A 13552-nucleotide genomic window follows, 5' to 3' on the forward strand; every position below is an offset into this window, starting at 1 on the left:
TTGGTTTTCTCTGCTCTCTCAAAACCAGCAATGACGACTTATAAGAGCCACAGTGACAACATTTTTCGCTCTAAGACAGGAAAAAAAAAGCATCTTTCTTTTCGTCAGCACCGCCATGCCTAGCACGAATAAATGGATGATAAGGAAGTAGACGAATGATAAAAATGTCCTCTTTGAAATAAAATGATGGAGGAGGCCATTTGGACCCTCATTGTCAGCATTGTTTCTATCCCAGCAGCGAAAGGCATGAACTAGGACATGTGCGCTCAAGCAATGCTATCTGTGCAGATCTTTAGTTCGGTAGGTCTTGCTAAGTCGGTCTTGTTAAGTGCTGTGGATACTGTGCTATAGAATACGTTAACACTTACTTGGCTTACTTGGCATTGCTTGGCTCTTGCATGGAATTCATAACCAGTGCATGGTAATGAGCACTTGCCATATTCTGTGGGGGTTCATCCTCCTAAAGCAGACCTGTGGCTACAAGAGGTAGTGTAGTAGAAAGCACATTGACTTCGACTTCCTTGGGTCGGCTATGCACCAACACCGCACGGTAGTACCGGCATGATTTCGCATTCCACTGCTGTGAAGTGTGGTTGGGATGACTGGGATCAAATCTGCAAACCAAATTCGGCAGCGGAATGTCCTCGCCTCGAATAGGTCTGCTCCACGTATAGGTCGACCCCTAATTTTAGGACGGTCATTTTCTTGGAGGAAGGTTGACCTCGCCTTGTGTCTAACCATGGCACACCACTCAAAGATACGGCGCAGGTCTACAGTGCTTGCAATCAACTTGTCGGGGGCACGTAGCAAGAATGGTCGCATAGTGGGATGCGCATTGACGTTGCCAGGGGTGGAGGGTGTTTCGACGCCAGCATCTCCGCTAGACGCTGCCTTCAACATGGCCGGGCTGGAGAGGAGCGATAAGCACACATTGCTGCCTTCAGTTCAGCCTTGCCTTGACGAAGTGCCGAGCGCATGTAACTTTGAAACTGGTATCCATGGCTGCATTGCAGAGAAACACGTCATCTCTGCAGGCACGTGCGTCGGCAGTCCGCAAGCCGTACCAGATTGGCTTAAGTGCTGGGAGTACAGGAGCTGGGGCACTTCGCATATCAAGCATTAGGATTACAAATCGACATCGGAGATTTTTGAAATCGAGCTCCCGTTTCTTTCTCTGACTAGTTATATTCTTGAAAGAACTGTAAGTAGGCACCCACAAGAAGAAATTGCTTCACAGCAGGTCGGAATGTAGATGTATACAAGGTGACAGTGGAGAAGGAAATGCAGGGAAGTTAACTGGAAGAAGAAACCGGTTCAATGCTCTGCACAGGGGGAAAGGAATGAAGGGGTATAAAGATGGAGGAGAAAAGGCAGTAACAGGAAAATGAAATCAGTGCACGAAGAGCGTGTGGTAAAGGCACAATTTACGTGGAGGCCTGATGCTATCAAGAAATGGAGCAGTGCCTGGCAAGCTTTCACCGCCGATGATCGCCACAGCCACTGTCCGAGAATCTTCATCTCCATCAGCAGGCACGGAGCAGGACAATCCAGCGCATGGCATAAAAACTGCCTTTCGGCACTGTATGTGGGATATGCATTGAGGATGTGTACTATGGTGTCATCGCCTCTGCAGATGGAACATGCAGGGTTATCAGCCATGCCGATAGCAAATGAGTAGCAGGTCATGAATGCAACACCAAGCCACAGCCAACACAGCAAAGTTGCTTCACATCATGGTAGGCCATGTGGAAGCCGGAGCTTCAAATCAAGCACATACGTTTGAAGCTTGCTCACTGCATTCACTCTCGAAATTGGGATCAACACGCAATCACCGTCGTGTTGGGCAGTTCGCGCGACCTTGTCATGATTGTCTCTAATGCCGCTGTGTCCTGGTAGTCATTGGTAGACAATATCATGGCCTTTGTTGATGGCAGAGTGATGTAGCTCTCGGATTTCCACTACCAGCTGTTCATGGGACCCACGGTGGAGAGCAGCTTGTAAAACTTGGAGGGCTACTTTTGAGTCAGTGAAAGTAGACCACTGCTAGGGCTTTCTTGATTGATGTACTCAATGGCGACATAATGAGCAGTCAGTAAGCTCTGCCCTTTTTGATGATGTCTGATGAGATGTCTTAACTCTGATTACTGTGGCTCTTATGGGGATGACTGCGGAGCCTGAAGAACTGATCGGGTTCTCTGAGCAGTCTGTGTAGAGGTGCAGCCAGTGTCCTTGGTTCTCATGCAAATATTCAAGAGCGACCTGTTTTAATCCTGTCAGCGATAAATCGGCCTTGTTCCTGGTTCCGGGTATAAAAAAAAGTACGCAAAGTTTGTGCAGGCATCATAATGGAGAGCACAGTGTGGAGGCAGGTGATAGTGAATGGGCTAAAAAGCCTATTGAGCAGCGTAGCTACCTTGTGTCACTCTATGGTAGCCTTTTTGGCATGCGCCTGGTTAGCACATAGCCTGAACGATTAGCAGCAAAAATTTACAAGTCAAGATGTCTGCATGGTTTAATCTCATTGTCGCTTGTCTTTCTCTGTTCATTTGTTCACTTTTTAACCAGCTGCTTGACTGTGAACCACGGGCCTCTGAGCAAGTGCCCATTCTTGTGGAGCTTGGACAAGAAGAGCGTGCCCTTGTCAAGGCTATTGAGAGTGGCGACACTGATTTGGGTATGAAATCTTTACTTGTACAGGCTGAAAAAAAAAAAAGTTTTTTTTCTTGCGGTACACTAGCAAGATTCGAAAAGACTTTGCTGTTAGTCATTTTGCTGTTAGTCTCGTGACATGCAGCTCACCACCTTTGTATTACTTCATGTTAGTTTTCAATTGTGCTGTATTCATACAATAATTTCCAGTTTTTTTTTCTCTCATTTCGGGACTCTCAGTTATTTATATACTATATGGATAGACAAGCAATCAAATGAATACAAAGCTGCGGCTCATAGATGGATCTGACTGCCTTTGTAAAAATGCTAAGGTAGGTGCTGCAGTCATACTGCACGCATATCTGGTTTTTGTGTGCACTCTACACTGCCGTAATTAGAGCAGTAGATGGGTATTTTTCAGCTACCAAGAGGGTGCAGAAAAATTTAGAAAGACACAACAGCAGTTGTGAGTCAATTTTTGTCACTGAAATAATTACATTCTGAGGCTTATCCCAAATATGCCTCTGTAAATTCATGTTGCCATTTTTTTTCTCTTTGAGGACTGCTTTTGAGCCACAAACAGGAGAGTAATACCCTCACTGTCCTGGTTAGTGACAGATCTCTTGTCAGCGTGATCATGAAAGCATAGTACAGCAGTATACTAATCAGTATATCCTTACAGCTTCTGTACCTCTCTGTTAGGAAGCATGGACTGTTATTAATTGCACAATACCTAAACTGTGATCTCATCATCTGCCAAATGGTGTGCCATATTCACCTGTTCACTTTTGGGTGAAAAAGACATTCATCTTATCCTGTGCTGTTCTACGTTCTGTTAAATGGTTGTCATATGCTAGCTTTCAATTCAAAACCTGTAGTGTATAATATGAGATCCTTAATTAGGTGCTAAATGCACACATAATTTTGCATCATTGAAACATGAAAGTATTGAAATCGCCCATTGCCATTCCAGTGTACATGGTGATGCTGAAGCTGAAAGAGATGAAACCCACGCAGCTTGACATGATAATTCGAGCATACCCTGTGGCATGGTCTCTTTACCTCAAGGTGAGCCTCGTGGATGTTTTGAGCTGCTATCTTTATTCGTTATGAAGTGTATTTATTATATATTAATGCGATAGCATTAAACCTGTCAATACAACAAAACCCCGCCGATGTAAAGGAATTCCTTGATTTGTAAAGGCAGTAATGACGTCACAGGCGCCATGTGACCAGAAAGGAGCAATCACAGTGCGCCGTCAAATTTGAAAATCCATCGCCACCGGAGGGACTGGGAGGCTGCAACAGTATCGACATTGCGACCAGAGAGGGCAGGCATAGCAGGGGTGTCAGATGGGCAGATGACATAATACTTAACACTTTATGGCTGCGAATGCGATTTGAACGGCAATGCAAGCTGATCAGCTTCGCTGGCCACAGCATTAGACCACTGCACAATTGCTGCAGCCGAACATCCCGCATGTTTAACTGCCAGTCTCTCGCCCTATGCTTTGGATGCTGTCTTCATCAGTTTCCATCCGTGCGCAGTGGATCCAGAACACACCACTGTCTCATTTACCGTATTTACTCGCGTAATCCTCGCACTTTTTTTCCCTGAAAATCAACGCAAAGTTTGGGGGTGTGATAATTATGCGGGGAAAATTTTCAAGCAAATGTTTCGGAGTGTTAAATGCAAAGATGAATGGGTGCAAGATCAGGATTGTCAGGTCCGCAATTGTAAATATAACGAAAACATTACTTTCAAGCGTAACTTACCTTCGTTATGAAAGTACAGGGTGAACGTAAGCTCAAGCTGCTAAGGCACTTTATTTGCCGCGCGCAACCTCCCCGTCACTACTCGCGTTGCGTACGTCCTGCAGGCAATTCTACTCTTCATCAGAGTCCGTGTCGACACTGGAATCGATGGTTTCTTCATCTTCCGATGCTTCTTCGTCGTCCCACACCAGGTGGTCCTCGGTCGCATCCAGGGCGTTCGAAATTCCTGTTTTCTTGAAGCTTCTGGCCACCATGTTTACATCAATCACCCCCATGCCTCTGATACCCAGCTGCACAGCAGCTCCATGGACGGTCTTTTGATCTTGCCGCCCGGCGTCAGAGCATGTTCACCTTCGACCGTCCATTCTGCGTACAGCCTCCGGACGTTATCTTTAAATGGCTTGTTCAAAGATACATCAAGAGGCTGTAGCATTGATGTGAGGCCGCCGGGTATAACAGCCAGGTCCGTGCGCAGTTCCTTGAACTTCGCCCGAACCGACTCTTGAAGATGGCCCCGAAAGCTATCAAGCACGAGGAGCGACGGAAAAAGAAGCGCTCCCGGTCGCCGCCTCCACACAGTCTTCACCCAGTCCACCATAAGGTCCGCGGTCATCCACCCCTTTTCTTGGACGCGCACTTGTATACCAGGGGGAGCTTTCCTTTCAGGAGGGTCTTCCGCTTGAAAATAACGTACGGTGGGAGCTTCCGCCCATCCGCCGTCACACCTAGCATGACCGTGCACCTCTGTTTTTCGGCACCTGTAGTCCTGACGTGCACAGTCCAAGCGCCTGTCTGTTCGACTGTCCTGCTGCTGGGCATATCGAAATTCAGCGGAGTTTGGTCCGCGTTCCCTATCTGGGAGAGCAAGAAGTTTTTCTCCTGCCGGATCCTGATAACGAATCGATGGAAGTCCACTATTTTTTCTTCATAGGCTGCGGGCAGGCGCTGGCAAAGTGTCGTTCACCTCCTGAGCGGGAGTCCATTGCGCCACATAAATCGTGTGGCCCACCCGTTACTAGCGCGGAAGTCTTGCACCGGGATGCCCTCCTTTCTTGCGATTACGAGCGCATGGTTCCGTATCAAATCAATCGACACAGCACACCCATCCGCTCGTTGAGCCTTGATATATTCCAGTAAAGAGGATTCGACGGCAGGAAATTTCCCAGTCTTGGGTCCACAGGAGGCCCGGCGCGTCTTACCAGTCGTCTTGAGTTCGTCGTGCTGCTGTCTCCAATGCCGGACGCAAAACTCGTTGATGCCGAAGTGTCTGCTGGCAGTGCGGTTGCCATGTTCCAACGCATACTCAATAGCTTTTAGCTTAAAAGCAGCTGTGTAGCTTGCGTAGCGTCCCATGGCGAAGCGGCACAAAGAGCACGGTGCAACACGCAAACAAGGCAAATGAGACCTAAGAGACACCGGAGAGCTGGAGACACCTTCGCAAAATGGCGTAGCGGTAGTGAGTGGATGAGCGGTAGCGGCGGTGGCAGCGGATGATAGCACAGTACCGCCGCCTAGTAGCACGCGCTTCCAACCATGGCAGTTAGTTGTGGCCGCAGTCAATAGATGGCGGTCGCTACGACAAGCAGACGGCTCGCGGCAGTAATTTTGGGGGTGCGATGATTATGCGGGGGAAAAAAAATTTTCCAATTTTTGATAGCCAATGTGGGGGGTGCGAGCATTACGCGAGTGCGTGCATTATGCGAGTAAATACGGTAGATCTTTAGGTGGCTAAGCGGCCCCATAAATTTTTGCCATGCATGGTGATGACTGGGCATTCTTTTTTAAATATAGGAGCAGTTTGCAACATGTGCCAACATTGCTTGTTTTATTCTGTTGAACAACAGTATTGTTGATGCAAAAATGAGGTTGAAATTGAGAGGCAAAACTGCCTGTTGACTAAAGGAGTGGTGTGCACAAAACCACCTTTGCCACTTCTCGAGCAGGTCTGCAAGGAGTGGGACCTGCAGAAATTGGAGAGCCTTCATGATCAGGAAGACAACTTTGCGGGCATTGCAGAGTGCAAAATTATTGAAAGCTACAAGACTTCGGTAAGTTGCAACCCTAGTACTCCGGCAGCTTTCACTGTGGTTCTCTTAGTAGTATGTGGATTTCCTGATATACTGGGCTAACGGCTTGCATTGAAATCAGTGTGCAGCACCCATAAACTTCAAACTCGGCTGCCTTAATAGACTTAGTATCGACTTAATTGCCATGATTGCCAGGAGAGGAGGGTCAGGACCATGAGCCAGAGTGCACCCACCTTCAAGTACATTTGAGAAAGACCTCTTCTTTCGAATAAGGAAGTACTGATCAGCATCCATCAAAGCACAACCGTACGGCTGCAAAGGGAAGCCATACAGCTTTCACGGAAATTTCTTAAAGAAAAATTCATCGTGGTCCAGGATTCAAATCTGGGACCACCACCCATCCGGGGTAATTGCTCTGCCAATTCAGCTTACCAGGAAGGCTTGTGGATGGCATGACGAGAATGAATTCATCAACAACTCTAAGTGGGAACGGTGTTCCAATTTTTAAAGGAATTCCCCAAGGTGGATTAGCTTTGTGATAAGGGAGCAATTACTAATTAGCATCCACCCAAGTGCAGCCCTACGGCTACAAAGGAAAAGTATGCAGCTTTCTCAGAAACTTCGTAGTTGAAGAAAAATGCATCCTGATCCCGGGTTCTCCTGGTCCTGGTTCTCCACCGGGCACGGCAGGAACACCTGGTGCTAACCAGAGTGGTCTTGCAGTAGAGTTGGATTATTTTTTTCCTACCACTCCGATTCAGACTTGGAAAATGGGTGTTTGACCTTGAGTAAAGCGAAACACCTAATGCCATGGCACTCTTTGGCTAAGCTGCCCTAGCAACATCAAAAACCACCATAAACATCAGGAGACACTTGACATAGGTGATGTCACATGAAGGTGTGTAATGTTTCGATCATGGTGTGTAATCGTTCATTATATTTTCCTGGCAATAAAAAATGTCATCCTATGTCACCACAGTTTAGTTGTAGAAATGTTGTGTGGCCTAGCTTATGAGAGCTCTGTTTTCAGTGAAAGTGGCCTCTTTCTCATCAGAGAGTGGCAGTGCATTGATTTGCACAATCTGTTCATCCTCAGTGTCTCTTTAATTTCAGGCAGTTTAAAGGAGTAGAGACGCCAAATTCTAGTTGCATTTTCTCTTTTTAGAATGATGTGCAGCACATTAAAAACATAGAAAGCCACATGGATTGTGCCAACAAGCGGTAAATAATTTGATTGAATTTTTTTCTCTCATGTTGTTTCAGTTTCAACAACCAAACAACAGCTGTGACATACAAGACACATATAAACACTGCAGTATGGTCGCTGCTTTGTTCGTTTTAATTCACATCAACTCTTACATAAGCCTGCTCAAGAGTTGGAATGGCAAAAATAAACAAGCAGCGATTACATCACAGTTTTTGCACTGACCTCTCTGCCTTTCCTGTCAATAAACCCTCTCTCTCTGTGTCACAGCCGCTGTTTGGGTTTTCAAATAGACTGAAACGGCATGAGAAAAAAATTCATTTATAAATTATTCAGCTTCCATAGGTGAATTCCGAGCCATGACTCATGTATACCATTGTCTCGGGCATCACTCCAGAAAAAAAAATATGCATCCAAAAGTTTTATCTCTCTGCTCATTTAAGCAAAAATTAATGGCTCTGAAGCAATGCAAATAAGTTATATATGATATGTGCTTTGCATGTATTGCTTGTTAATTAGCACTGCCAGTGATTGCTCATAAACGTTAGCTTTTCAAGTTCACTGGTTACTGTTTCAGCGTCCCGAGCAGCGGATTGCCTGTTTGCAAGCGGCTGTTGCAAAGTATAAGCAAGGCAGCAAGAAAGGAAGCAACGATTTCTGCGCAGCGGTGAGCAGTGAGAATGAACCTTGTAGGAATGGATCATGTGTTACTTTTGCTGTTTTTACTCTACCTTTCAAATGAATTGAGTTACTCTGATCAAGGGCTGCCATTAAGAACAGGTTATGTCTGAATATTGGCGTAAAAGATAAGCCTTAATGTGTCGGGTATAAATGCTACGGATGCCAACACCTTCAGAGATCACTGTCCGATTTGTGGGCTAAATTTTGTAACACTCCTTTTTGTAGCTCTGGAACATTTCTATAGACAGTTCATTTTCACTTATTGCAATATGTCTAACCTTGTTGTGTTGCTAATGGCAGTTTTATTGGCCATACATACAGAGCTTTCTAAAATGGGACTAGCGCATTATGCATGAAATTGGCTGTCTGCCATGCATGCTAGGATCGGCAGGCTTGTTTTAAATACTGGCATTGGATAAAAAGGCAAATTTCTCTTGAGGATGCTAGATATGTTCGACACGTCTTTAACATTTGCTGGCTGCATACTTGAATATTTGCTTTGTCCAATTTTTTCATGTGTAACAGAACTATCAAAGCACTTTGCTTCAACAGTTTTAAGTAAATCACCATTTGCTTTGAATTGGCTTCATAGTGGAGAGCCATTATTCACACCATGAGGAATGTTTGCGTACCATATAATGTGCTCATGCTAGTATAAATGGTAATCATAATTGGCTTCAGCAGACACTGCTGAAATCAGCATTTGACTTTGCAGTTCCTCGATGTTTTAACCTGTAATATGAAACATCAAGGCGTGAAGACATAATAAGATGAGTACCTATGCTTGTTTGCACAAGCTAGAACTTTAGCCAGCCTTCATGGCAAATCGTTCATTGGTCCAACTTTCAGCACATTTTGGCTTTCGCTTTTGACCAGATAGTGTGTGAATAGGCAAATATGGACATGAGAAACAGTAATAAGGAGACGGTAAGAATATGGCTAAGTCCTGCTAAGCAACCTATAGTAATACTGCGAAATCATTTTGAGTTGTCTCTTTCCTTGACATGACAAGAAATTCATGCTTCATTTTCATGGTTATTCACCGTAGCAAACTGAAGATCAGATGAGGTTGATGAGGTATCAACTGAAGCTTGAGGACAAGTTCCACGACAAGTTCCTAGACCTTTCTGTGCACGAAACCATGCAGCGGCTCATGGAAATTGGTGAAATGAAGTTGGCTGAAGAGCTTTGCAAAGACTTCAGAGTGCCTGAAAAGAGGTAAGTTACTGGTTATCTGTGCTGACATTGTAGGAAATGCCGCCCCTAATTGAGTGTGTCCTTAAAGCCACTTACTTTCTCTTAACAGCATTGGCTCATCCTGCCATTAATACAGCTTACTGCACATTTATGGAAATGGCAAATACTACAGCCAATCCCAGAGATACTGAACTCGAAGGGGATCACGAAATAGTTTGATATAGCAATACTAGTTCAATAGAGTCGAGCCCATTTATAACGAACCTGACAGTCACGCGAATTGCATTCATTCTATCCGAGGTTCGTCGTAAGTGGACTTCCCGTTATAGCTGAAAATACAAGGCTGGGCAGTGTAAGTCCTTTTCCCTGTCTGCTTATTCAAACTAGACCCTATTAAGGCGCTTTCCAAGCTCTCCAGCGCAGACACACGCTCCTTGCCGACACCATTGCTACAATCAAGCTAGTTTAGGGATGCAATATAACTAATCACGGTGGAGGCACTCACGGCAGGTGAAAGGTCGGCCTCCTTCTCATCTTCCTTCTCACACTACTGGCAATGTGTGAGTTCTCGTACTTCGCATGCTGTTATTTTCGTCAGTGTATGGCTTTTCGATGTCGGCATTATAATCCGCACCAATGATGTCATCCAAGGCGACATCAAGCGGGGCCAGCTGCACATCCACGCATGCACTCTACAGGCAGTTCCATCTACGGGACCTTATTATTTCACGGCAGGGAGCAGCGAAATTCGAACTGGGGTGTTGAGCACCTGGTCAGTCAATCGGTATCAGTATGCACTGGTGACACGCTGCCAGCAGGACACCTTAAGCATGTGAATTATGCCCCGGTCAAGAGGTTGTTCTTGCTTGTCATTCGGTGGCGCAGTCACCGCAATGAGGGAACGGTGCACGTGGTACGTTGTGCTGTCATTGATCACAAGAAGGATCGGTAATCCTTTTTTGCTATGTCTAGGTCAAACTCAAAAAGCCACTCAGCAAACAAGTGCCATGTAATCCCCATGCCCCCTCTAACTTATGCCTAGTGGCACACTCATCGAATAAAAAAAAAAAAGTCTCGCATTTTCAGGCCTTTGTGTCATCCATGTAGCGTACGAGAACGTAGCTTGCAAAGCACTGCGCCTTACGAGTTTTCTCATATGAAAAACGGCAACCACTGGTCACTGCCATGTATGCTCGTGCACAGATGGGTGCTAACGCAAAATTTACATTTGACCGAAACTTATTGCAGCAGCGCTAGGCGTTGCCTTTTTAGGCGTGCATTTTCAGCAGCCGCATCTGGTTTTGTCGGCATTCCATACGTCCCGTATTGCTTATTTGTTATTATTTATTTCGTTGCTTAAAACTTTTTTTTTTGGTCGCAGCGTTATTTCCTTAAGAAGTGGAGAGAGGATGACACCGAGGCTAAGAGGTGCTTGTTAGTCTTCGCTCCTGCCAGAAGCGGTCGTTTTCAACTGCAGGGTTGAGTTTACAGCATCTTCTCGTTTGCTGTAACCAAGTTCCTGCAACCACAGGTGTTCGTTGTATACAAGATGCAATGCCATTACCCTAATACATAATTTTATGATAGTACTGCCCTCGTTTGTAATAAGCGAGCGTTTGTTTTAACTGCAGCTATTATTTGGGCCAACTGCATATAAAAAAATAGCAGTACATAAGCTTATCTGTAACCTACAAACAAGACTACTCTGCACCCATGCTAGCAACGTGCTTCTTGCAGTGACATGCCGCCCGCCAGCATATTAGCAGCACAACCACCTGTTTTGCTTCGAAGCCACAGCAAATGGGGCTTTGAAACTAGCGATCCCTTGTCTTGAGGGGTCTAATCCTGTTACAAGTACACTAAAAACAGAATAATCTCGTATTAAAATTAAAATCCACTTGCTTGTTTCTGCAACACCTTCGATAAAGAAGCGAGTAAAGCACGCTGGACCAGGGCTGCCGCTAGGCTTCAGTCAGTTAGGTTGGCTTCACCGCACGAGAAGTGTGCACCAAATGCTGTCTTATCGCATGACGCTGGTGCTGCATAGAAAATGAGTACAAAAGACCTAAGGCTACCATAAAACACACCCACATTCACCTCGTCGCAATTTTACAACGCCAGCACTGCCAGCAGGTGTCCAAGGCCGCGGAGCTGACCCAGTTCTGTGTGCAAAATGTGATCACGAGAGGGCCGTTCGGAGGAGTGTCACTTGCCGAGGCGCGCTACGCCGTTTGATATATTGAATGTCCCAGTGAAGGTGAGGCTGAAAAAGGCGAGCAATGGGCTAACTTTTGCATGGGATTTTCAAGGGGTTGTTCTGACTGTTCTATATAAAAAGTAATTCGGCATGTCTAGGATCGACTGTATATGAAACAACACTGCTTCGTACGTAGGCTTCAATGCATACTTTGGAGCTATGGGATATGGAGAGAGTCCATGGTTGGTGCCTTTAAAGTACGGTACATTTGAGAGCATTAGATTTGTCACTTTGTTAAATTATCATAGGTGTTAGTGGCATGGTTAAGATCTCTGGTTTTGTGCAATTCCGTGAAGAAATTGCAGATTTTAATTTCTTTTGCATAATTGCGTAAAAAGCCACATTCTATTTTTTTTTTTCAGTTATGTTGTTTGTCGACATCAGTAAGAACGATATAATGATGAGAATTTAGTCATTTTTTATCGCACGGATTCTCTTGAAATGTAGAATCTGGTAACGAATGAAGTTCTGCAGATGCCTTCACATTCTTGCGTCCCCTGTGTGCACTTCTTCTTTTTTTCAGCTGTTTTTTAAGATACCAACAGCAAGCTTACCCACTAGGCTTGTAAGGCATGAGAAAATGGCAACTTCTCAATGCCCTTCGGCCATTGAGACGAAAGGCGCTGCATGCACTGGCCAGAAAGAGCTGCTACAAACATAGAAAGAAGGTGGCGCAGGCTGTGAAAATGTAGAGCAGGCAGTGAAAGAGCCTGGAGGAGTAGAGAAGGCAAAAAAGGGCAAATGGACAGAGTACCGTGCAGCATGAAACATGAAACAGCGAGGCAAGAAGTGGCTGCACGGAAGCTTTCTGAAGATGTATTTCTGATTCCTTGTTCTCAATTTGCCGAATGTAAAACTTTCAGCTGCAGAAAATCGAGGGCTTTAGACATGTTATATTCTTGGGTATAGATGTCTTATCAGACTCATTAATATATAAAAATCTTGGGAAGCCCAAGTGCAACTTTTCAAATGTGCATGCTCTTTGGTATTGGCAGTAGGATTATCAATACGTGAAAATGCTGAGGCATTGTATAGGTTTTTGGTCTGGTTCTGGAGTGCTGGTTGTGGTAAATTTGAACAGGAGGGTAATGTAGTGATTGTACCATTGCTGCTGTAGTGTCCTATGTATGCACTTAAATGGTATATTTGGTGCAAGCATCGTAAAATCGAATCTAGGAAGTAAATATATTAGTGGTTTCTTTTCAGATGGAGGCTATTAGCAAGGCTGTAGACAAATCTAGACCTGGTGAAGTATTTAATATGCTCATTTTTAGTGCTACTGGCCAGAGTCAAAAAAAAAAATGTTTGAAAGGAGTAGTGCTTAGCAATGCAGGTTTTTTGTTTTGAAATTGGTTTTTGAGGAAAGGAAATGGCACAGTAATTGTCTCACATCTGGGTGGACACCCGAACCTGCCCTGTAAGGGAAGGGAGGAAGGTGGGAGTGAACGAAGAATGAAGGAAGATGTGCGTAGTGGAGGGGATTGCACAGCATTGCACAGCACATGGGCCTCCATCGAAATACCCATACCACTTGAAAAAAAAAAAAAATTGAACTGTTGAATTTTTTTTTTTTTTTTTGCAGGTTTTGGTGGCTTAAAATAAAGGTATTAGCAGACAAGGAACTTTGGATGGAACTGGAAAAGTTTTCAAAATCCAAAAAGTCGCCCATTGGTTATGAGGTAATCTGACCATCTCTTGTTGTGTTGTGTGCCGTGTTACAGCATGTAAGCGGCCAATGGCTCACCCGTGCTTGGAGCCCAC

At 45.0% G+C, this 13552-nt stretch overlaps 1 protein-coding gene across 1 annotated transcript in view; it reads left to right on the top strand.

Annotated features, from left to right (window-relative positions):
- Nucleotides 1-13552, top strand: part of LOC144136611 (vacuolar protein sorting-associated protein 16 homolog) — a 46560-nt gene that overhangs the window by 30236 nt on the left and 2772 nt on the right. The window contains exons 16-21 of the mRNA XM_077669093.1: nucleotides 2566-2674; nucleotides 3623-3717; nucleotides 6369-6473; nucleotides 8234-8323; nucleotides 9386-9555; nucleotides 13374-13470. Of these exons, the coding sequence (XP_077525219.1) occupies nucleotides 2566-2674; nucleotides 3623-3717; nucleotides 6369-6473; nucleotides 8234-8323; nucleotides 9386-9555; nucleotides 13374-13470 (666 nt within the window). The remainder of the gene's footprint in view (nucleotides 1-2565; nucleotides 2675-3622; nucleotides 3718-6368; nucleotides 6474-8233; nucleotides 8324-9385; nucleotides 9556-13373; nucleotides 13471-13552) is intronic.

The sequence above is a fragment of the Amblyomma americanum genome, chromosome 6, assembly GCF_052857255.1.
Source record: "Amblyomma americanum isolate KBUSLIRL-KWMA chromosome 6, ASM5285725v1, whole genome shotgun sequence".
Taxonomy (NCBI): domain Eukaryota; kingdom Metazoa; phylum Arthropoda; class Arachnida; order Ixodida; family Ixodidae; genus Amblyomma; species Amblyomma americanum.